General features: G+C 39.7%; 1 protein-coding gene across 1 annotated transcript in view; it reads right to left on the reverse strand.

Annotated features, from left to right (window-relative positions):
- The window catches only part of CFH (complement factor H), a 115,063-nt gene that overhangs the window by 37,448 nt on the left and 51,392 nt on the right, over positions 1-26,223 (reverse strand). Inside the window, exons 10-11 of the mRNA XM_065938312.1 lie at positions 6,929-7,111; positions 5,151-5,327 (exon numbers count right to left, since the gene is read on the reverse strand). Of these exons, the coding sequence (XP_065794384.1) occupies positions 5,151-5,327; positions 6,929-7,111 (360 nt within the window). The remainder of the gene's footprint in view (positions 1-5,150; positions 5,328-6,928; positions 7,112-26,223) is intronic.

A 26,223-nucleotide genomic window follows, 5' to 3' on the forward strand; every position in this document is an offset into this window, starting at 1 on the left:
ACTGCAGGCAGATTCTTTACCATCTGAGCCACCAGGGATTGATACATATCATCAAAAATTGCATTATTCTTATTTGGAAACTTCCTATTGCTAAATAATTTACAAACTTCAAAACTGGAAATTAAGAATTAAAATCTCACCAAGAAGAAGGATCATATTATCTAAAATTCTTCAAACTTTACCATAAAATTTTATATAAGCTAACTAGTTTTAAAAGTAATGCCCCTCCCCCCAAAATCAATAACTTTGTTTCAGCTTTTGTTTTAATGTTGAGTTTTGTAGCTTAGATGACAGGTTACTATTGATGAGAACCATTGGTATTCCTTTCCTAAAATTCTATTCCAAACTTCCACATAGCAATACTTTTAATGGTATGTGACTTTGTTTACATATTTTGTGCTTGTCTTATGTAAAATTCCTATTTTATCATACTGTGTAAAACATTGCTTTAACAACAACAAAAAGATCTTGGCATTAAGCTGTTTTCCAACTGCTGTCTTCACAGAGTGACTGTAGGGAAGCCATGATCATCTTAAAAGCCTTTCCCTTAATTTAGAACTGTTAGTAGCTCAGTTGTGTCCAAATCTCTGTGATCCCCTGGACTGCAGCTCACCAAAATCTCATGGAATTCTTCAGGCAAGAATATCCCAGTGGTTAGCCTTTCCCTGCTCTAGGGGATCTTCCCGACCCAGGGATCCAGTCCAGGTCGCCCGCGATGCAGGTGGATATTTACTGTCAGGTGGCTCAGAAATTTTGAAAGTGAGGGTGTAGTCTCTCTGACTCTTTTTGATCCCATGGACTACATAGCCCAGCAGACTCCTCTGTCTGTGGAATTCTTCAGGCAAGAATGCTACAGTGGGTTGCCATTTCCTCCTCCAAGAGATCTTCCTGACCCAGGGATCGAACCCAAGTCTCCTGCATCACAGGCAGATTCTTTACCAGCTGATCTTTTTTAATATGAGCCAATTTCTTTGCTGCCTCGGCTGCTGCAAAGGCATGTGTCTCTGCTGACAAATGGTTTCCAGGCTTCCTTTGCATAGACATCTTCCTACATAAAGTTGACCCTCAGTCCCTTCTATTTTCTAAGTGCTTGGATACTTTTGTTCTTGGAATACACTTATTGGAACAATATAATAGAAATAGTTTTAATTTTTGGTTCATTATTTACCTTAATTCATCTTTTTTTTTTTCATACTGGCATGAAAGCTCTTGAAAGGCATACCACCGACCCCCACTGTATTAGTGACAACAGGAGACAGGGATCAAGACCATCCCCATGGAAAAGAAATGCAAAAAGGCAAAATGGTTGTCTGACAAGGCCTTACAAATAGCTGTTAAACGAAGAGAAGCAAAAAGCAAAGGAGAAAAGGAAAGATATTCCCATTTGAATGCAGAGTTCCAAAGAATAGCCAGGAGAGATAAGAAAGCCTTCCTCAGTGATCAATGCTAAGAAATAGAGGAAAACAATAGAATGGGAAAGACTAGAGATCTTGTCAAGAAAATTAGAGATACCAAGAGAACATTTCATGCAAAAATGGGCTCAATAAAGGACAGAATTGGTATGGACCTAACAGAAGCAGAAGATATTAAGAAGAGGTGGCAAGAGTACACAGAAGAACTATACAAAAAGATCTTCATGACTCAGATAATCACAATGGTGTTATCACTCACCTAGAGCCAGACATCCAGGAATGTGAAGGCAAGTGGGCCTTAGAAAACATCACTACAAATAAAGCTAGTGGCTGTGATGGAATTCCAGTTGAGCTATTTCAAATCCTGAAAGATGATGCTGTAAAAGTGCTGCACTCAATATGCCACCAAATTTGGAAAACTCAGCAGTGGCCACAGGACTGGAAAAGGTCAGTTTTCATTCCTATCCCTAAGAAAGGCAATCCCAAATAATGCTCAAACTACTACACAATTGCACTCATCTCACACGCTAGTAAAGTAATGCTCAAAATTCTCCAAGCCAGGCTTCAGCAATACGTGAACTGAGAACTTCCAGATGTTCCAGTTGGTTTTAGAAAAGGCAGACGAACCAGATATCAAATTGCCAATATACGCTGGATCATCAACAAAGCAAGTTCCAGAAAAACATCTATTTCTGCTTTATTGACTATGCCAAAGCTTTCGACTGTGTGGATCACAATAAACTGTGGAAAATTCTGAAAGAGATGGGAATACCAGACCACCTGACCTGCCTCTTGAGAACCTGTATGCAGGTCAGGAAGCAACAATTAGAACTGGACTTGGAACAACAGACTGGTTCCGAATAGGAAAAGGAGTACCTCAAGGCTGTATATTGTCACCCTGCTTATTTAACTTCTATGCAGAGTACATCATGAGAAACGCTGGGCTGGAAGAAGCACAAGCTGGAATCAAGATTGCCAGGAGAAATATCAATAACCTCAGATATACAGATGACACCATCCTTATGACAGAAAGTGAAGAGGAACTAAAGAGCCTCTTGATGAAAGTGAAAGAGGAGAGTGAAAAAGTTGGCTTAAAGCTCAACATTCAGAAAACTAAGATCATGACATCTGGTCCCATCACTTCATTGCAAATAGATGCGGAGACAGTGGAAACAGTGTTAGACTTTATTTTTGGGGCTCCAAAATCACTGTAGATGGTGACTGCAGTCATGAAATTAAAAGACGCTTATTCCTTGGAAGTAAAGTTATGACCAACCTAGATAGCATATTAACAAGCAGAGACATTACTTTGCCAACAAAGGTCCATCTAGTCAAGGCTATGGTTTTTCCAGTGGTCATGTATGGATGTGAGAGTTGGACTGTGAAGAAAGCTGAGCGCCGAAAAATTGATGCTTTTGAACTATGGTGTTGGAGAAGACTCTTGAGAGTCCCTTGGACTACAAGGAGATCCAACCAGTCCATCCTGAAGGAGATAAGTCCTGGGTGTTCATTGGAAGGACTGATGCTGAAGCAAAAACTCCAATATTTTGGCCACCTCATGAGAAGAGTTGAATTGTTGGAAAGGACCCTGATGCTGGGAGGGACTGGGGGCAGGAGGAGAAGGGGACGACAGAGGATGAGATGGCGGGATGGCATCACCGACTCAATAGGCATGAGTTTGATGGACAGGGAGGACAGGGATGGACAGGGAGGCATGGCGTGCTGCAATTCATGGTGTCGCAAAGAGTCAGACACAACTGAGCGACTGAAATGAACTGAACTGAACTCTCAGCTAACTTCTGGCACATATTAGGTGCTTGCTGACAGCCTAAAAAGTGAAATTACCTGGGCTCTGGACACTGTTGAACAAGCCTGGCCTGTTTCTATAACAAGCTTACCCTGTGTGTCTATCTGAAATCTTGTGTTTCTATCCTGAACCTCTTGTTCTCTGCCACAACCAAGCCTTTTCAAAGAGTTATGTCCACATGCTGTATTGCATTTCTTACTAATAATTTATTTAGCAGGTTCTAAGTAGGTTTTTCCCTGTCTACTCCATCTGAAACTGTCTCTCTCACAATTATTGTTGGTTTCCATGTAGCCAAATCCACCATATTTTTCGTCTTTTAACCTGGCTCATTAACTGAATTAGAAGTATTCATTAGTGTAACTATTCTAATGTAGTTAGTTTACAATTTCCTTGAGTAAACTGCATGGCAGGCATTATGACAAGAAGTTTATATGAATAAGCTATTTTAATAACTAAAAGATCTTTTAAAATATTAGAGCATTTGTAAATATTAAATCATTTTACAGACTCAGAGGAATGAACCAAGCTTCAAATAGGTTGTTGCCTTAGATTCATACTTAGCAAATGGTGGAATTGGATATAGAACCATTTCAGGCTAATTCCATAGGAATTACTATTAGTCCAGTTATTATTCCTTGTTCTTAAATCATTTTCTTCTGTCCAATCAATGCAACATTCATTCTGACATTTTTTCCCCCTAAATTTTCCGGGTCCTCCTTTCTTTCTGTCCACATTGCCATCTATTCCTCCTCTGTCAGATGCCTCAGTGTTGGAAGCTTCAGGACTCAGTCTTTGGCTCTCTTCTATTTTCATTCTACATCCTTTCCCAATCTGACGTCATTATTTACAGAGTGATAATCTCAGGTGTGTATCCCCTGGCTAAACCCATGCATTCAACACTGCAGTTGATGTATCCAATGTTTATGGTCCCCACTGGCCCAACCACATTGTGTTCAGGTCAAAGGTGTGTTGCTTTTGTGAGAGTGTTCTTTCTCCTGCCAGTATCACATACAAAGTCATTTCCATTTGCTTGCTTGCTTATGAGAAAATGGTATTCAAAACATGAGTCCCTTCACCTTTTGCTCTTTCTGACAACCAACATTTAGCAATGTTACCTGCATTATTACAAGGAAAATATATCCCAAATCTATTCTCTGCTCTGCATCACTTCAGCCAAGAGTTTATCTAATCCCCACACTTTTTCACCCCACATGGTTTCTTGACTCTTCTCTTGTCCATCATAAGCACAGCATACAGAAAAATCCACAAACAGCCTTCACAAATCTAGATAAAATTATATCATTCCTTTTCTTAAAATTCCCTATGCCTTTTCATGAATCATAAAATCAATCAATGTTAATATGCCTTGAAATAACCCAGATCATCTTTCCTTTGCCTCATACCAGCTTCAGCTCATAAAATCCTCTCTCATTGAGTAGAATCTGCCCACTTTGAGATTTTCCAAATATTACTTTGCTGCCAAAGTTTGCATATAATTCTTCCCTTGACTTGGGACACTCAACATCCACTCAGCTTACCAGAGACTGAAGCCCTGTTTTCAACCCTGGAAAAAACACTTCTGATTGGCAAAATAAAAGAGATCCATGTCATTGTCCTTAGAACTTGTCAAAGTCAGAAAATAAAAAGCACCTGTCAAAACCTGCAGAAGTTAACCATAAGGTAGGAGGTATAAACAAAAACTCAGGAGCAAAATACTTGAACAGGTTGCAACACCCTGTCATTTTGATATTGAGTGAGTCATTGGACTTTAAAACTTCCCCTCCTTCTAGTTTACATTAAAGTAGAAGGAAGCATCATTCCTTAAAGATGATTCTAGATTAGTGTAATTTGGTAAAAATAAAACACTTCTGACAGTTACTGCTAAATTTTGTTTATCTTGAGGGAAGGAACATCTGGAAAAGAACACCTACCGTAGCATGCAGCTTTATCGGACCAGCCGTCTTGACCACATACTATGGAGCCTGCGGTGCGTCCGTCTCGGTTCTCATACCCGTCAAGACACTCGTAGTCCAGCCTGTGGTTCAGCCTGAACCATGTGCCATCACTTTTGGCTCTGGCCTTCTCAAACAGTGGTCTGTCACAGGATTCTAAGGGATAATGGGATTGCGATTTCATTTCTAATATTATTTAGTGGGCAATTTGAGTTTCATCTCAAGGGAAAAGGGTTTCACCAATTAGTATGCACTAATCATTAAAAATAAGCCAAGAATACCAGTGATATACCACTGTCCTGAAATACTCAAAGTGAAAAAAAGTGTATTTCTAAGCAACATTTTTCTCAACACTTAATGTTCCTGAATTATTTACTTTATGAACATGTTCCTCGGTTGCTATACTTATGTATTTTTTCCAAAGCTAGTATTAAAATAAGCCATTACAGAAGTATTATACTATTTTCATAATAGCATTTTCTGAATTCATAAACTTCCAAATTTATTAGCAGTTGTGACATATTTGCCAGAGAAAACTTAATTGAAAAAAAGTAATTTTCAAAAGGAAAGTTAAGTTTTAAAGATGCTATAAAATTTTTTAAATTTTTTAAATTCACATGCTGATTTTCCTTTTCCAACTATATTTCTAGTGGTTGTATATTCTTTTATATTTATCAAGGTTTAATACAGACATAGTTCTATTATCTATAGCTATTTACAAGAAAATATGTTATAAACAATCTGTTTTCACTAACACCATAGACTGATGTTAATAATTTAAATAATTTACTTCAAATTTCATAACTTGTAAAAGCAAAATTATACTAGTAAAATATGATAATAGAGACATTTTTCATAAAAAGAGTGTTAGAATGGAAAATTGTCATATATTAAAATAAAATTAGTTCAATATGTGCAACTTTTTTCATTTTGAGGGTGTAGTGCCTGAAGCAAGTATAGACACTGGAAAAAATAAAATGAAAGAGTAAAAATGGATATTATAAAAACCCACTTCACTTAAAGTGAATATGTAACACTTCACTTCAAAAATATCACTGTGTAGCTTTGGGATGAATAAAACAAACTCAAGAATTGTTCTTCATAAATATCTATGTGGTGCTACAGGAAATACCTTCAGCACAGGAGAATTTGGTTCTGTCTAGAAGTGTTTCTCTGTCTCCACTAACTAGAAGTTTATGAAGATTTCCTAAGAGAGAATTTTTCACAAGGATATCTATCCTAGAGATTCAAACATATGAATTATGTATCATATTATTTGAAGCTAATGCACCATGGCCTCACATCTTTGCTTAACAACATAACTTTTAGGCTTAGGAGCAGAGACTCCTAAGGCTTAAGAGTCCCCTAAAATAAAAGCAGACGCAATCAGCATAAAGGTCTCAGCTGAAAATAAATAAACTTATCCCGGAATAGAGGTAAGGCTCTTAGCAAACTTAGTTTTTAGTCACAGGATGTTTCAAACTGACAAAACGTTGAACTAAATAGTACAGTGGTATTCTACTCCACTAGTAATTAATCATTAAAGGCAAAAAAAAAAAAAAAAAAAGATACATTTTCCAAAGCTTTGTAATTGATCTTTTCAAATACAGCCATGGAACCACAAAACACTTCATATGACCCTGCGCCAGCAAAAAAAAAAAGAAAAAAAAGGATAAAAGAACAAAAGAACAAAGTTAAAGAGTACTTCTGTATAGTTATCATCAGGATAAAGAATACTAAGATAATGAATTACTTACTAATGCATACAGGTTGAGCTGACCATCCATTCTGCAGACATGTAATTAATCCTGATGTCTTACCATCTTCTGTTACATATCCTGGTTTACACTTATATTCTGTTTGTTTATTTAGGGGATAGGTAAAGGCAGATTCAGACAAAAATCCATTCTCAATTCTTACATTGTCTTTTGAACATGTTTCTAAACGGGAGAAAGCATAAAGAACAGGTAAGCATGTATTTAATACACATGTCATAAGGACCCAAATAAGGTAATGATACAAAAAAGGGGAGTCGTTTATGACTATAAACCAAGAAAAATTCTAATCATTTAAGGTCCTGTGTAAGAGCAAAAAAAACAAAAAACTATGAGTTTCCAAAGATACTAAACCGAAACACTTTATTTCTAGTTTCTAGAACAAAGCAAGATTTAAAAGACTCTGAATCCTGGAGGAGCCAAGATGGCGGAGGAGTAGGACGGGGAAGCCACTTTCTCTCCTAGAAATTCATCAAAAGAATAACTGAACGCAGAGCAAACTTCACAAAACCACTTCTGATCACTAGCTGAGGTCATCAGGCGCCCAGAAAACCAGCCCATTGTCTTTGAAAGGAGGTAGGACAAAATATAAAAGATAAAAAGTGAGACAAAAGAGCTAAGGACGGAGATCTCTCCCGGGAAGGGTCTTAATAGAGGTTGTTTCCAGACACCGGGAAACCCTCACACTGGCGGGCCTGGGGGAAGTGTTTGAATCTCGGAGTTTGAATCTGACTGGGAGGGAAACAATAAATAAAACCCACAGATTACGAGCCTAAAAGCAACTCCCAGCAGAAAAGTACCCCAGACTCCCGCATCCGCCACCAGCAAGTGGGGGCGGAACAGAGAAGAGCTGGCGGCATTGCTTGGGGCAGGGTCCGGGCCTGAGTGCCTTGAGGACAATCGGAAGGAGCTTTTGTGAGTTACCAACTTGAACTGTAGGACAGCAAAAGAGAGAGAGAAAATTAGCTGGCCGGAACACACTGCTGGCCGTCCACAGAACAAAGGGACCTAGAAAGTCCTGAGAAGAGCTCACAGGTTGCAGACGGCCCAGCCCCGCCGGAGGCAGGAGGCTGGGGGAGGGGAAAGGGGGCAGGCTCTGCCCCAAGGACCGCATCCCTTGCCACACTGCAAACAGGCCTCCACCTTCTAATAAAAGACCTCCCGAGATTCTGGATGGTCGACATCCGCCAGGAGGGTCGTGGCGAGACACGGTACACGCGCCCGGCCGGTGCGGACGGGGATTGGGGCTGGGGACGCGGAGGGCAGAAGGCGCACGCACCCGACTGGCGCCGGTGGAAACTGAGGCTGGGATCGCGCAGGGCAGAAGACGCGCCGCACCCGGGGAGAGAGTGCCCGTCAAGCGCCTGGCTGCCTGAGCCACTCGGGCGGCTTAGGGACAAAACGCAGGCGCAGCTTTGTGTTCCGCGCTTTTGTGGATCACCCGAGGGCTGGAACCGCGCACAGCGTGGGGCGCGCTCCATACAGAGCAGCCGGGAGCCTGAGCAGCGCAGACCGAGAAAATAGCGCCAGCCCCTCCCCGGAGCGCCAGCCCCGCCCCGCAGTGCGACGGAACTAGCTACCTGAAAAGAGTCCACCTCAGCCCGCCTGTGTCAGGGCGGAAATGAGGCCCTGAAGAGACCAGCAACAGAAGCCAAATAAACAAAGGGAACCGCTTCAGAAGGGACCTGTGCAACAGATTAAAATCCCTGAAGAAAACACCGACTACACCGGAAGGGCCGGTAGATATCGAGACGTGTAAGCTGGAATGAGGCACTATATGAAACTGAGCTGAACCCACACTGACCGCAACAGCTCCAGAGAAATTCCTAGATATATTTTTTCTTTTTCTTTTTTTTTTTTTAAGTAAGAAAAAAAAAAAATTTTTTTTCTTTTTTCTGTTTTATTTTCCTTTAAATTCCCTATTACTCCCCCATTACTCCTTAACTTTCATTTTCATAGATTTTTACGATTTTTTTAATTAGGAAAAACAATTTTTTTTCTTTCTTTTTCTTCTCTTTTTCTTTTTTTTTTCTTTTCTTTTTTCTTCTTCTCTTTTATTTACTATTTTTCTTTTTCTCTTATTTCTTTTAAAGTCCTCTAGTACTCCTCTTACTACTCCTTTTCTTTCATTTTCAAAACACTATAACCTTACAGAAAAAAAAAAAAAAAAAGAAAAGCCCTATTTTTAAACCAAACTTTCTAAAATTTTTTTGTGTTTTTGTTTTTAATATAGTATTTTTAAGAGTCTAACCTCTACTCTAGATTTTTAATTTTTTTTTTCAGTATATGATATAAATTGTGAACATTTAAGAATCCAATATTCATCTCCCATTTTTATTCAGGAGTGTGTTGATTATTCTCTCCAATCTTGACTCTCTGTTTTCTACCTCAGAAAAACTCTATTTCCTCCTTTCACCTTCTCTTCCCCAATCCAATTCTATCAGTCTTTGTGGGTGTCTGGGCTACGGAGAACACTCTGGGATCAGACAACTTTGTAGATCTCTCTCCTCTTGAGTCCCCCTTTTTCTCCTCCTGCTCATCTCTATCTCCCTCCTCCCTCTCCTCTTCTTCATGTAACTCTGTGAACCTCTCTGGGTGTCCCTAACGGGGGAGAAACTTTTCACCATTAACCTAGAAGTTTTATTATCAGTGCTGTATAGTTGGAGAAGTCCTGAGACTACAGGAAGAATAAAACTGAAATCCAGAGGCAGGAGACTTAAGCCCCAAACCTGAGAACACCAGAAAACTCCTGACTACATGGATCTTTAAGTAATAAGTGACCATCCAAAAGCCTCCATACCTACACTGAAACCAACCACCACCCAAGAGCCAATAAGTTTTAGAGCATGACATACCACGCAAATTCTCCAGCAACGCAGGAACATAGCCCTGAACGTCAACATACAGATTGCCCAAGGTCACACCTAACACATAAACCCATCTCAAAACTCATTACTGGGCACTCCATTGCTCTCCAAAGAGAAGAAATCAAGATCCACGCACCAGAACACCGATGCAAGCTTTGCTAACTAGGAATCCTTGACAAGCCAATCGTCTAAACCCACCCACTGGGTAAAACCTCCACAATAAAAAGGAACCACAGACCTCCAGAATACAGAAAGCCCACTCCAGACACAGCAATCTAAACAAGATGAAAAGGCAGAGAAATACCCAACAGGTAAAGGAACATGAAAAAAGCCAACTAAGTCAAACAAAAGAGGAGGAGTTGGGAATCTACCTGAAAAAGAATTTAGAATAATGATAATAAAAATGATCCAAAATCTTGAAAGCAAAATGGAGTTACAGATAAATAGCCTGGAGACAAAGATTGAAAAGATGCAAGAAATGTTTAATAAAGACCTAGAAGAGATAAAAAAAAGAGTCAATTAAAAATGAATAATGCAATGAATGAGATCAAAAACACTCTGGAGGGAACCAAGAGTAGAATAACGGAGACAGAAGATAGGATAAGTGAGGTAGAAGATAAAATGGTGGAAATAAATGAAGCAGAGAGGAAAAAAGAAAAAAGGATCAAAAGAAATGAGGACAACCTCAGGGACAATGTGAAACGCCCCAACATTCGAATTATAGGAGTCCCAGAAGAAGAAGACAAAAAGAAAGGCCATGAGAAAATACTCGAGATAATAGCTGAAAACTTCCCTAAAAGGGGGAAGGAAATAGCCACCCAAGTCCAAGAAACCCAGAGAGTCCCAAACAGGGTAAACACAAGGCGAAACACACCGAGACACATATTAATCAAATTAACAAAGATCAAACACAAAGAACAAATACTAAAAGCAGCAAGGGAGAAACAACAAATAACACACAAAGGGATTCTTATAGGGATAACAGCTGATCTATTAGTAGAAACCCTTCAGGCCAGAAGGGAATGGCAGGACATACTGAAAATAAAGAAAGAGAATAACCTACAACCTAGATTACTGTACCCAGCAAGGATCTCATCAGATATGAAGGAGAATTCAAAAGCTTTACAGACCAGCAAAAGCTGAGAGAATTCAGCACCACCAAACCAGCTCGTCAACAAATGCTAAAGGATCTTCTCTAGACAGGAAATGCAGAAAGGGTGTATAAACATGAACCCAAAACAACAAAGTAAATGGCAACGGGACCACACCAATCAATAATTACCTTAAATGTAAATGGGTTGAATGCCCCAACCAAAAGATTGGCTGAATGGATACAAAAACAAGACCCCTATATATGCTGTCTACAAGAGACCCACCTCAAAACCAGAGACACATACAGACTCAAAGTGAAGGGCTGGAAAAAATATTTCACGCAAACGGAGACCAAAAGAAAGCAGGAGTCGCAATACTCAGATAAAATAGACTTTCAAATAAAGGATGTGAAAAGAGACAAAGAAGGACACTACATAATGATCAAAGGATCAATCCAAGAAGAAGATATAACAATTATAAATATATATGCACCCAACATAGGAGCACCGCAATATGTACGGCAAACGCTAACGAGTATGAAAGAGGAAATTAATAGTAACACAATAATAGTGGGAGACTTTAATACCCCACTTACAACTATGGATAGATCAACTAAACAGAAAATCAACAAGGAAACACAAACCTTAAATGACACAATGGACCAGCTAGACCTAATTGATATCTATAGGACATTTCACCCCAAAACAATCAACTTCACCTTTTTCACAAGTGCACACGGAACCTTCTCCAGAATAGATCACATCCTGGGCCATAAATCTGGACTTGGAAAATTCAAAAAAATTGAAATCATTCCAGTCATCTTTTCTGACCACAGTGCAGTAAGATTAGATCTCAATTACAGGAAAAAAATTGTTAAAAATTCAAACATATGGAGGATAAATAACACGCTTCTGAATAACCAACAAATCATAGAAGAAATCAAAATATGTATAGAAATGAATGAAAATGAAAACACAACAACCCAAAACGTATGGGACACTGTAAAAGCAGTGCTAAGGGGAAGGTTCATAGCATTACAGGCTTACATCAAGAAACAAGAAAAAAGCCAAATAAATAAACTAACTCTACACCTAAAGCAATTAGAGAAGGAAGAAATGAAGAACCCCAGGGTTGGCAGAAGGAAAGAAATCTTAAAAATTAGGGCAGAAGTAAATGCAAAAGAAACTAAAGAGACCATAGCAAAAATCAACAAAGCTAAAAGCTGTTTTTGTGAAAAAATAAACAAAATTGACAAACCATTAGGAAGACTCATTAAGAAACAAATAGATAAGAACCAAATTAACAAAATTAGAAATGAAAATGGAGAGATCACAACAGACAACACTGAAATACAAAGGATCATAAGACACTACTACCAGCAGCTCTATGACAATAAAATGGACAACTTGGATGAAATGGACAAATTCTTAGAAAAGTATAACTTTCCAAAACTGAACCAGGAAGAAATAGAAGATCTTAACAGAACCATCACAAGCAAGGAAATCAAAACTGTAATCAAAAATATTCCAGCATGCAAAAGCCCGAGACCAGATGGCTTCACAGCTGAATTCTACCAAAAATTTAGAGATGAGCTAACACCTATCTTACTCAAACTCTTCCAGAAAATTGCAGATGAAGGTAAACTTCCAAACTCATTCTATGAGGCCACCATCACCCTAATTTCAAAACCAGACAAAGATGCCACAAAAAAAGAAAACTACAGGCCAATATCACTGATGAATATAGAGGCAAAACTCCTCAACAAAATTCTAGCAAACAGAATCCAACAAAATATTAAAAAAATCATACACCATGACCAAGTGGGCTTTATCCCAGGAATGAAGGGATTCTTTAATATCCGCAAATCAATCAATGTAATACACCACATTAACAAATTGGAAGATAAAAACCATATGATTATCTCAATAGACACAGGGAAAGACTTTGACAAAATTCAACACTCATTTATGATTAGAACTCTCCAGAAAGCAGGAATAGAAGGAACATACCTCAACATAATAAAAGCTATATATGACAAACCCACAGCAAGCATCACCCTCAATGGTGAAAAATTGAAAGCATTTCCTCTGAAATCAGGAACAAGACAAGGATGCCCACTCTCACCACTACTGTTCAACATAGTGTTGGAAGTTTTGGCAACAGCAATCAGAGCAGAAAAAGACGTGAAAGGAATCCAGATAGGAAAAGAAGTAGTGAAACTCTCGCTGTTTGCAGATGACATGATCCTCTACATAGAAAACCCTAAAGACTCTTCCAGAAAATTACTAGAGCTAATCAATGAATATAGTAAAGTTGCAGGATGTAAAATTAACACGCAGAAATCCCTTGCATTCCTATATACTAACAATGAAAAACAGAAAGAGAAATTAAGGAAACAATACCATTCACCATTGCAACAAAAACAATAAAATACTTAGGAGTATATCTACCTAAAGAAACGAAAGACCTATACATAGAAAACTATAAAACTCTGATGAAAGACATCAAAGAGGACACAAACAGATGGAGAAACATACCGTGTTCATGGATTGGAAGAATCAATATTGTCAAAATGGCTATTCTACCCAAAGCAATCTATAGATTCAATGCAATCCCTATCAAGCTACCAACGGTATTTTTCACAGAACTAGAACAAATAATTTCACAATTTGTATGGAAATACAAAAAACCTTGAATAGCCAAAGGAATCTTGAGAAAGAAGACTGGAACTGGAGGAATCAACCTGCCTGACTTCAGACTCTACTAGAAAGCCACAGTCATCAAGACAGTATGGTACTGGCACAAAGACAGAAATATAGATCAATGGAACAGAATAGAAAGCCCACAGATAAATCCACGAACCTATGGACACCTTTTCTTTGACAAAGGAGGCAAGGATATACAATGGAAAAAAGACAACCTCTTTAACAAGTGGTGCTGGGAAAACTGGTCAATAACTTGTAAAAGAATGAAACTAGAACACTTCCTAACACCATACACAAAAATAAACTCAAAATGGATTAAAGATCTAAATGTAACACCAGAAACTATAAAACTCCTAGAGGAGAACATAGGCAAAACACTCTGCCACATAAATCACAGCAAGATCTTCTATGACCTACCTCCCAGAATATTGGAAATAAAAGCAAAAATAAAACAAATGGGACCTAATGAAAATTAAAAGCTTTTGCACAACAAAGGAAACTATAAGTAAGGTGAAAAGACAGTCCTCAGATTGGGAGAAAATAATAGCAAATGAAGAAACAGACAAAGGATTAATCTCAAAAATATACAAGCAACTCCTGAAGCTCAATTCCAGAAAAATAAATGACCCAATCAAAAAAATGGGCCAAAGAACTAAACAGACATTTCTCCAGAGAAGACATACCGATGGCTAACAAACACATGAAAAGATGCTCTACATCACTCATTATCAGAGACATGCAAATCAAAACCACAATGAGGTACCATTACACGCCAGTCAGGATGGCTGCTATCCAAAAGTCTACAAGCAATAAATGCTGGAGAGGGTGTGGAGAAAAGGGAACCCTCTTACACTGTTGGTGGGAACGCAAACTAGTACAGCCACTATGGAAAACACTGTGGAGATTTCTTAAAAAACTGGAAATAGAACTGCCATATGACCCAGCAATCCCACTTCTGGGCATACACACTGAGGAATTCAGATCTGAAGAGACACATGCACCCCAATGTTCATCGCAGCACTGTTTATAATTGCCAGGACATGGAAGCAACCTAGATGCCCATCAGCAGATGAATGGATAAGGAAGCTGTGGTACATATACACCATGGAATATTACTCAGCCATTAAAAAGAATTCATTTGAATCAGTTCTAATCAGATGGATGAAACTGGAGCCCATTATACAGAGTGAAGTAAGCCAGAAAGATAAAGAACATTACAGTATACTTACACATATATATGGAATTTAGAAAGATGGTAACGATAACCCTATATACAAAACAGAAAAAGAGACACAGATGTACAGAACAGACTTTTGAACTCTGTGGGAGAAGGTGAGGGTGGGATGTTTCGAAAGAACAACATGTATATTATCTATGGTGAAACAGATCACCAGCCCAGGTAGGATGCATGAGTCAAGTGCTCTGGCCTGGTGGGCTGGGAAGACCCAGAGGAATCGGGTGGAGAGGGAGGTGGGAGGGGGGATCAGGATGGGGAATACGTGTAACTCTATGGCTGATTCATGTCAATGTATGACAAAACCCACTGAAAAATAAAAAAATGAAGAAAGAAAAAATAAAAAATAAAATACTCTGAATCCCTTCTAGGAAATTATTAGAAATCTGTTTGTCTAGAGGATCTGGAATCCCACATGATGTCAGAAATCTATTAGCAATGAGTTCCCTTTCCTGGGAGATGTTGAAAGTATTGTCTAGTCTGGATCTCTTACACAACCCGGAACACAAATCAGAAGACAATCACAGAATCTTCCACCACAGTGACCACAGCTGTTGTCTCTGAGAATTTGAAATGTTGTCATCAAAACTGGGTGCTTAAAGCCATATCAATACATGGAGTTCAATGAAGATAACAAATATCGATACATGCATTCATTCTACTAAGGACAAAATGATGATCCTTCAAACCATGAATAACTAAACTTGGAAAAGTACAATTCTGTCACCTACTAGATATCTTCATAGAATTCAGCTAATTTTTTTAGTACTTCATGGATAAAGAAGATATCAAAAGAGAAAAGTTTGAATATTTGAATTGAATGAAAATAAAACGATGATAAGTAACGTTTTATATGATTTATGAGATGTCACAAAAGTGTGCTGAGGAGAATTTTAAAATTACATAGCAATAACAGTAATGACAGAGACTAAAAATCAATTTTTGCTTTTACTTAAATTGGAAAATGGAAAAGCAAACAAGCCCAACACATATAACTTGGGAACAATGCAGTGATATTAGTAAAAGAGTGTACTAGGCCACCTTGACCTCCCCTTCTCTCCACAGACACACTGAATTAACAGCTATGTGTGAATCAGCTCCATTTATTCAAAATAAAAAGGGTAGATGAGCAGTTCTGCATTCAAGGCAAGTGAGAAAATGCCAAATCCTAAGTGGCAGGGAAAGCGAAGACACATTCCCGCAATAAAATCCATGCAGCAGAGCACCATACAATTTGAAGGGAACACTCAACTCCCAGCTTCTCCTGGTGGAGCAAAGAGTTTGATCCTAATCTAGGTCTCTGATTTTGCAAATGCCAGTCCAGGGTCCAGCTTCCAATTAGCCTGCCTCTGGGAGGCCTAGCATTTCCAATCTCCTGGGATCACAGAAATGAAGTGGCAGTTATGAATCTGTACCAGCACTTCTCACAGGTCGTCCCCTAGCTTAATGCAGAGTGAGCAACTCCCAGTTTCTCCATGGAAGGAGTCAGATGGCACATCTGGATCTTGTGCTTTTCCAGCTCTGCCTGAATAATTGGCGTCACACTAACATGTCCTTGAAAGTTGATGAAGCTCAAAATTTGCATGGTGCCTGGGGATTACAGAGGGCTAAAGCATGGTGCAGAAGGCACAGGGTTTGAAGCAGCATGCAGGCATTTGCCACAGCTCCTCTCCCCAGTTCAGAGCAGAGTGAGCGAGGTGATAAACTCCAATTGCCTGCTCCACCAAGTATTCTGACTTGTAGATTACTGCATACTCTAGACTCCTGGAGGAGGCTGACTACAAACACAGAAGTTTGAATGATCAGAGAGGTCAGAGAGACACCCAAAATTCTGGCCAGGCTGATTGAAAAGGCTGAATTCTGGAAAGGTTCTACTTCTGAGGCTAGTCTGTGAAGATTAGGAGAAGTGGATGTTTAGACTAATGCACAGATATCCACACAGTGAGTCAAGAAAAATGATCAAGTGAGAAGTATGTTCAAATGAGAATAAAATATCCATTGCTTTTTATCCCGACCCAACAACAGAAATTGGACACCCACCCACAGCAAGCCTGACTTGGAGTGAGGTGTGGGCTCTATACCATACACTGAGATCCATGATGGTGGAAGAGTAAGTGCACGTGGAGTACATCTCTCTCCACAGATACGTCAGGAATACACCTCCAAACACAGAAATTCTTGCGGAATGCCAGCTGAGAACCTGGCCACCAGAAAAGAACATATAGAACAATGCAACACTCAGTAGGACCAAAGGAGGGCAAAAACGAGAAGAGTGAGAAGAAGTGGATCTGCACCTGGGGTTGGGGAACTGAAGCAGGGACAGAGCTGCAAGGGGGGGCAAATGTTTGTGACAGAGGTGAAGCACTGAGGCTGCTGGAGAGTGAAAGAGCTGATCTGTGTGCGTCTGAATGGAGTGAGGATCACACAGATGATCCTTGCCACAACCACACACACCCCAGACAGGGACGCAAGTCCCCTAGAAAGTGCTGCAGCTTGGAGCTGGAACATAGAGATTGGAAAGCTATCCCAGGGCAAGGTCTGCTGTTGACTGAAGGGAGATGGCCTGAGGAAACCTGAGAGAGGAAAGCACAGTGGGATATGCTTATGAAGGAAAGCCAGCTAACCTGGAGGCAGGGTGATACTGCTGAGTCACACACAGAGAATGGAGCCATCTCTGACCCTCTCTCTCTGCACATATCAGCATCAGACTGCGGAAACAAAGCAGGGAGGTGGCCCTTTAAGGACCTGATGTGCAAAGCAACACAGAAGGACCCCAGCCAGGGTGATCTTTAAGTCTCTGATATGATGAACAACAGAGAATGACCCCAACAGGGGGGCCCTGTAAGCGCTTGAAGGGGTCAAGCAACAGAGAAGGACCACCAGCTAAAGAGGCCCTCTGATGGCCAGGTGCCAGAAGCTAGGGAAAGACTCTAATAGGGCCATAGCTCCTGGAGCTGAGTCTGTTGGCTTCCCTGCATGCTTGGCACTGCCAGGGTTCCCATAATCCAAGCAGCTGTGTCACCTCCATGCTCAATCCTCCCTGGGCAGAGCTGTCAGAAGCTAGAAAAATCCCTAATAGTCACATACCTCCTGACAATAGCCTGAGCTGCCACCACAACAGGTAAGAGACCAGCCCAGAACTGGAGGGCATCCTAGGGAGGTGAGGTGGACTGTGACTCACATTGAGGAAAAGGATGCTGACAGCTGATCCAAGAAAAATATTTATTATTCTTATATTTTAACTTATTTTGTATTTGCTACTAGGTTTTTATTTTTTACTTGATTTTTGCTCTGTGTTGTTGTAGTTGTTGGTTTTAATACTACAATTAAATCTATTTACACTTTTGAGAACTTTTTTTAACAACACATTTAATTTCCTTTAAATGCTTCTGCCTCTACATTGGTCTTTTATGATTTTGAAGGTTGTTTTTCTCTTTTCATTTTCAAAGTTTTTAAAAAAAATTATTATCACTATTTTTCTACATATATTCTTTTGTTTGCTTTTCTTATTCTTCTTCTGTTGTTATTTTTCTTTAATACATGTAAAACTTCTTTATCTACCTCTATTTAACTTTGCTTTTCAAGCCTTTCTTTCTTTTTTCTTTTTTTCCGTTTCTTGCTTATCCTCACTATGTTTATTAGTCTGTTTAGCTTTAGTTGTTTTATTGCCCAGTTGACACATGGCTTTGGTTTTGTTTTCCAGTTTACACTTTCAGTCAGATTTGTTAATAACTAGTTGATATCATTTTTGCTCTCCTTTGCTCACTGGATCAATCTCTTCTACTTTTTTTTTTTCCCCACTGTTTTGGTTTTGTCTCTGTGTGTACATGTATGTGTATATTTCCCATTTTTTTGTTAGTACTTGCCTGATTCCATATTTGCCATTTTTCTGGGGGTTGTAATTTGTTTCTTGCTTTAGTGTGTTTGTTTTTATTCCGTTTAATGCCATTACAAGTCACCTGTGGAATATCACTTCCCCCCCAGAGATCAGGCCCAGAGGCTTTGGAGTGACCACACTGACAAGATTCTAGACTGCCGTAAGACTCCTACCCCAGGGAGTGTCTGTTAGTGAGAACTCCCATAAAGGCCTCCGCTGTTCACACCTGCATCACCCAACTGCCAGCAGCACCCAGTGGAGGAGGCCTCACCCAACAACCAACATGATGAAACACAAATCCAGTCATCAGCAAACAGGATTCCCCTCACAAAGTCCTGCCCCTTAGAGGGGGAAGAAACATGATGTAACTCAAACCCAGTCATCAGCAAACAGGATTCTCCTCATGAAGTCCTACCCATTAGAAGGGGAAAGAAAAAAATATGAAACACAAACCCAGTCTTCAGCAAACAGGATCCAGTCATCAGCAAACAGGATTGCCCCTCACAAAGTTCTGACTGTTAGTGGGGAAAAAAAAACACGATAAAACAGAAATCCAGTCATCAGCAAATAGGATTCAGTCATCAGCAAACAAGACTGCCCCTCACAAAGTCCTGCCCATTAGAGGGGGAAAGACACGATGAAACACGAACCCAGTCATCAGCAAACAGGATTCCCCTCACAAAGTCCTGCCCATAAGAGGGGGAGAAACAAACAAGATAAAACACAATCCCAGTCATCAGCAAACAGGATTGTCACCTCATACAGTCCTGCCCATTAGAGGGGAAAAAAACTTACCTCCTTTCACCAGAGTACAAACAAAAGTCACACCCAAAAGAAGCCTACACAAACCACTGGCACAACCTTACACACCAAGGTCAGAAACCAAAAGGAAGGAGAAGGTCTACCTGAAAGCCTGAGAAATGAGACCTCAAATACAATAGTGGGAAAAAAAAAAGAAAAGGCAAAAAAAAATATTGCTAAAATGAAGGAACAAACTAGAAGCACAGAAGACCAAAAAAAAAAAAAAAAGAAGACGACGACAAAATAGTTCAAATACCTGAAAAAAAAATTCAGAAAAATGATGGTAAAGATGTTCCAAAATCTTGAAAATAGAATGCATAAAATGCCAAGAAGCAATCAACACAACTAACACAATTACCAAGGATATAGAAGAAATAAAGAATAAACAAACAAAGATGAATAACACAATTATTGAAATTAAAAATACTCTAGAAGGAAACAATAATAGATTAACTGAAGCAGAAGAATGGAACAGTGAGCTGGAAGATAGAATGGTGGAAATAGTTGCTGATGAGCAGAATAAAGGAAAAAGAAGGAAAATAATTGAGGAGAGCTTCAGAGACCTCTGGGACAGTATTAAACACACTAACATTTGAGTTATAGAGGTCCCAGAGGAAGAAGAGATAAAGAAAGGCACTGAGAATTTTTTTGAAGATACTATAGTTGAAAACTGTCCCAGCATGGGAAAGGAAATAGTCAATCAAGTTCAAGAAGCACAGAGAGTCCAATACAGGATAAACCCAAGGAGAAACACATCAAGACACATACTAATCAACAGAGATTAAACACAAGGAAAGAATATTAAAAGGAGCAAGGGAAAAGCAACAAGTAACACACAATGGAAAAGCCATTCAATTAACAGCTGATCTTTCAGCAGAAATCCTGCAGGCCAGAAAGGAATGGCAGGATATATTTAAAGTACTGAAAAGGAAAAATCTACAAGCAAGATTACTTTATCTGGCAAGGATTTCATTCAAAATTGATGGAAAAATTAAATCTTTACAGACAAGCAGAAGTTAAAAGAATTTAGCACCACCAAACTAGGTTTACAACATATGTTAAAGAGACTTATATAGGCAATAAGCATAAGACAAAGGGAAGACCTAGAAAAAACCCAAAACAATTAAGAAAATGCTAATTGGGGGCGGTCTTAAGATGGTGGAGGAATAAGATGGGAAGACCACTTTCTCCCCCACAAATTCAACAAAAGATCATTTGAATGCTGAGCAACTTCCACAAAACAGCTTCTGAACACTGGCAGAGGACACCAGGCACCCAGAAAGGTAGCCCATTCTCTTCCAAAGGAAGTAGAACAAAATATAAAAGACAAACAGAGAGATAAAAGAGTTAGGGACAGAGACCCATCCTGGGCAGGGAGTCGTGAAAGAGGAGAAGTTTCCAAACACCAGGAAACCCTCTCACCAGTCGGTCTGTGGGGAGTTTTGGAATTTCAGAGGGCAACATAACAGGGAGGGAAAAAAAACAAAAAATAAAACAAAACCCACAGAATCCGTGCCTTAACCACAACTCCAAGCGGAGAAATAGCTCAGACTCTTGCCTCTGCCACCAGCGAGTGGGGGAGGCAAGGGTTGCATTGTTTAGGGTTAAGGACCAGTCCTTAATGCCCTGAGGACAATCTGAGGGAGCTAACGTGAGGCAGCAACCAAAACTGTGGGAGAGCCACAGAGAGAGGGAAAAAAGAAAAGAGAAAGAGAGGAAGAAAGCTCTAACCTAAGGCACAGCCTGGCCCGCTCACAGAACAAAGGATTGAGCCAACACCTACGGAGAGCTATCAGGCTGCAGATCGGCTCCTCCCCCCACCGGAGGCGGAGAGGCAGGCAAGCAACAGCCAGAGGTGGAAGGCGAGAGGCAATCATGGCCCCAGAGATGGCATCCTCCACCAAACTGGGAGCAGGCTGCCAGTTGCTAACCACGTCTTCCTGGGCTCCTGGATGGCTGACATCTACCAGGAGGGTCACAGCCTGAGATCAGCTCCCCAGAGGAGATACACGGCACACCTGAGATGGCACTCTTGCGGCACACCCCGGAAACCAAGCGAGTGGGACCAGGGAGGTGATATGATGCACTGTTCACCTGGGACAGTGTGCTCACCAAGCACCTGGTCACCTGAGCTGCTAGGACCTGGGAAGGGCACAAAACGCAGGCCCAACCGAGTCTGCGCCCCTGTGCAGTACCCGAGAACCTGAGCCTGAGCAGCTTAAGCCTGGGAAGTGCACGCAACCCAGGGCCCGCTTTGGACAGCTCCCCTTCAGAGCACCCTGGAGTTTGAGCAGTGTAGACTGGGAAAGCACAGGCGCTGTGAGCGGGGGCAAGCCCAGTGTGGCCCAGACACTGCGAGCACTCCCCACACAGCCAGTGATACCTGTCTGCAGTATTCCTGCCTGCCCACAGCACAGCTGAACAAGTGAGGCTAAATAAGTGACCACCTTCACCTCCTTATGTCAGGGCGGAAATTAGACACTGAAGAGATGTGCAAACAGAGGAAGCCAAAATAAACAAAGAAAAGGGAACCACTCCTGGAGTGACAGGCACAACAGATTGAAACCCTGTAGTTAGCATTGACTAAGCATTGGAAGGGCCTATAGACCTTGAGAAGAAGTATAAACTGGAACAATGAACTATCTGAAACTGAACTGACCCCACAATGCCCTCAACAGCTCCGGAGAAATTCCTAGATATATTTTTACTATTATCACTTTTAATTTTAATTTTTAAGTTCTTTATTACTTCTTTAATTGTCATTTTTATAACCTACTATTATAACCTTTCAAAAAAGACCCTATTTTTAAAGCAAATTTCATATATATATTTCTTATAATTTGTGATTGATTTTGTTTTGTATTTTTAATATTGTATTTTTCAGAGTTTAACCTCTACTCTAGATTTTTAATCTTTGCTCTTTGGTATTTCTTATCAATTTTTTACCTTTAAGAATCTAATCTTCAGTACCCATTTTTACTTAGGGGTGTGATTACTGGTTTGATTGTTCTCTCCCCTTTTGACTCACACTTTTCTCCCCCAGGGCACCTGTATCTCCTCCCTCCCCCTACTCTTCTCTACTTAACTCTGAATCTCTCTGGGAGTTCCGGGCTGTGGAGAACACTTAGGGAACTGATTACTGGCTAGATTCGTCTCTCCCCTTTTGACTGCCCCTCTTCTCCTCATGGTCACATCTATCTCCCTTCTCCCTCTTATTTTCTCTACTTAATTCCGTGAACCTCTCTGGGTGCTCCAGACTGTGGACAGCACATAGGGAATTGATTATTGCCTAGATTGCTCTCTCCCCTTTTGATTTCCCCTTTTCAACTCCTGGTCACTTCTATCTTCCTCCTCCCTCATCTCTTCTCCATGTAACTCTGTAAACCTTTCTGGATGTCCCTCACTGTAGAGATTCTTTTCACCATGTTTTATCAGCAGTGCTGTATGGATGGAGAAGTCTTGAGGCTATTGTAAGATTAAAACTGAAAGCCAGAGGTAGGAGGCTTAAATCCAAAACCTGAGAACACCAAAGAACTCCTGACTCCAGGGAACATTAACTGACAAGAGCTCATCCAAAACCCTGCATACCTACACTGAAACCAAGCTCCACCCAAGAGCCAACAAGTTCCAGAGCAAGACATACCATGCTAATTCTCCAGCAACACAGGAACATAGCCCTGAGCATTAAAATACAGGCTGCCCAAAGTCATATCAAAGCCATAGGCAACTCAAAACTCACTACTGGACACTTCATTGCACTCAGAGAGGAGATCTAGCTCCACCCACCAGAACATGGATGCAAGCTTCCCTAACCAGGAAACCTTGACAAACCACACATCCAACCACACCCACAGGGACCAACCTGCACAATAAAGAGGAACCACAAACTTCCAGCATACAGAAGGGCCACCCTAAACAGAGCCATCTAAACAAAACAAAAAGGCAGAGAAAAATTCAACCGGTAAAGGAACATGATAAATCCCCAACAAACCATACAAAAGAGGAGGAGATATGGAGTCTACCTCAAAAATACTTCAGAATAATGATGATCCAAAATCTTGAAAACAAAATGGAGTTACAGATAAATAGACTAGAGACGAGGACTGAGAAAATGCAAGAAATGTTTAATAAAGATCTAGAAAAAAAAAGTCAATCAATAACGAATAATGCAATAACTAAAACACTCTGGAGGGAACCAACAGTAGAATAACTGAAGCAGAAGATAGGATAAGTGAGGTGGAAGATAGAATGGTGGAAATAAATGAAGCAGAGAGGAAAAAAGAAAAAAATTAAAAGAAATGAGGACAACCTCAAAGACCTCTGGGACAATATTAAACATTCCAACATTTGAATCATAAGCTTCCCAGAAAAAGAAGACAAAAAGCAAGGCCATGAGAAAATACTTGAGGAGATAATAGTTGAAAACTTCCCTAAAATGTGGAAGGAAACAGCCACCCAAGTCCAGAAAGCCAGAGGGTCCCAATAGGATAAACCCAAGGTAAAACACCCCAAGACACGTATTAATCAACTTAATGAAGATCAAAGACAAAGAGCAAATATTAAAAGCAGCACGGGAAAAGCAACAAATAACACACAAGAGGATCCCCATAAGGATAACAGCTGATCTTTCTACAGAAACTCTTCAGGCCAGAAGGGATTGGTAGGACATACTTAAAGTGAAGAAAGAGAAAAACCTACAACCCAGATTACTATACCCAGTAAGGATCTCATTCAAATATGAAAGAGAAATCAAAAGCTTTACAGACAAGCAAAAGCTGAGTGAGTTCAGCACTACCAAACCAGCTCATCAACAAATGATAAAGGAACTTCTCTAGACAGGAAACACAGCAAAGGTTTATAAGTAAATAAGTGTTCGTCACTCAGTCGTACCCGACTTGTTGCAACCCCATGGACTACAGCCCACCAGGCTCCACTGTCCATGAGATTTTCCAGTCAAGGCTACTGGGGTGAGTTGCCATTTCCTTCTCCAGGGGATCATCCCAACCCAGGGATCGAACCCAGGTTTCTTGCACTGTAGCCAGATTCTTTACTGACTGAGCTACAAGGGAAGCTATATAGGTTTATAAATTCGAATCCAAAACAACAAAATAAATGGCAATGGGATCATACTTATCAATAATTACCCGAAATATAAATAGGTGAGTGTTCCAACCAAAAGACAAAGACTGGCTGAATGAATTCAAAAACAATACTGCTATATATGCTGACTACAAGGAACCCACCTCAAAACAAGGGACACACACAGACTGAAGGTAGAGGGCTGGAAAAATATATTTCAAGCAAATGCAGACCAAAAAAAGCAGCAGAAGCAATACTCATATCAGATAAAATAGACTTTGAAATAGACTTGAAAATAGACTTAAAATAGACTTGAAAAGCAACAGAGAAGGACACTAAATAATGATCAAAGGATCAATCCAAGAAGATATAACAGTTATAAATATATATGCAACCAACACAGGTGCACTGCAATATGTAAGGCAAATGCTAACGAATATGAAAGGGGAAATTAACAGTAACACAATAATAGTGGGAGACTTTAATAACCCACTCACATCTATGGATAGATCAACTAAGCAGAAAATTTCCAAGGAAACACAAACTTTAAATGATACAATGAACCAGTTAGACCTAATGGTTATCTATATGACATTTCACCCCCAAACAATGAATTTCACATTTTTCTCAAGTGCACATGGAACTTTCTCCAGAATAGATCACATCCTGGTCCATAAATCTAGCTTTGGTAAATTCAAAAAAAAATTGAAATAATTTCAAGTGTCTTTTCTGATCACACTGCAGTAAGATTAGATGTCAACTACAGGAAAAAAAAACATTAAAAATACAAACATATGAAGGCTAAACAACATGCTTCTGAATAACCAACAAATCACAGAAGAAATTTAAAAAGATATCAAAATATGTACAGAAATGAATGAAAATGAAAACACAACAACCCAAAACCTATGGAATTCAGTAAAAGCAGTGCTAAGGGGAAGGTTCATAGCATTACAAGCTTACCTCAAGAAACAAGAGAAAAATAAAATAAATAACCTAACTTTACACCTAAAGCAACTAGAAAAAGAAGAAATGAAGAAGCCCAGGGTTAGTAGAAGGAAAGCAGTCATAAAAATCTGGACAGAAGTAATTGAAAAAGAAACAAAGGAGACTATAGCAAAAATCAACAAAACTAAAAGCTGGTTCTTTGAGAAGATAAATAAAATAGACAAACCATTAGCCAGACTCATCAAAAAAACAAAGGGATAAGAATCAAATCAACAGAATTAGAAAAGAAAATGGAGAAATCACAACAGACAACACAGAAACAACACAAAGGATCACAAAAGACTACTATCAGCAACTTTATGACAATAAAATGGACAACTTGGAAGAAATGGACAAACTCTTAAGAAAAGTATAACATTCCAAATCTGAACCAGGAAGAAAGAGAAAATCTTAAGAAACCCATCACAAGCAAAGAAATAGGAACTGTAATTAAAAAAATCCTCCAACAAACAAAAGTCAAAGATTAGATGGCTTCACAGGTGAATTCTACCAAAAATTTAGAGAAGACCTAACACCTATCCTACTCAAACTCTTCCAGAAAATATCAGAGGAAGGTAAACTGCCAAACTCATTCTATTAGGCCACCATCACCCTAATACCAAAACCAGACAAAG

The sequence above is a fragment of the Muntiacus reevesi genome, chromosome 5, assembly GCF_963930625.1.
Source record: "Muntiacus reevesi chromosome 5, mMunRee1.1, whole genome shotgun sequence".
Lineage (NCBI taxonomy): Eukaryota > Metazoa > Chordata > Mammalia > Artiodactyla > Cervidae > Muntiacus > Muntiacus reevesi.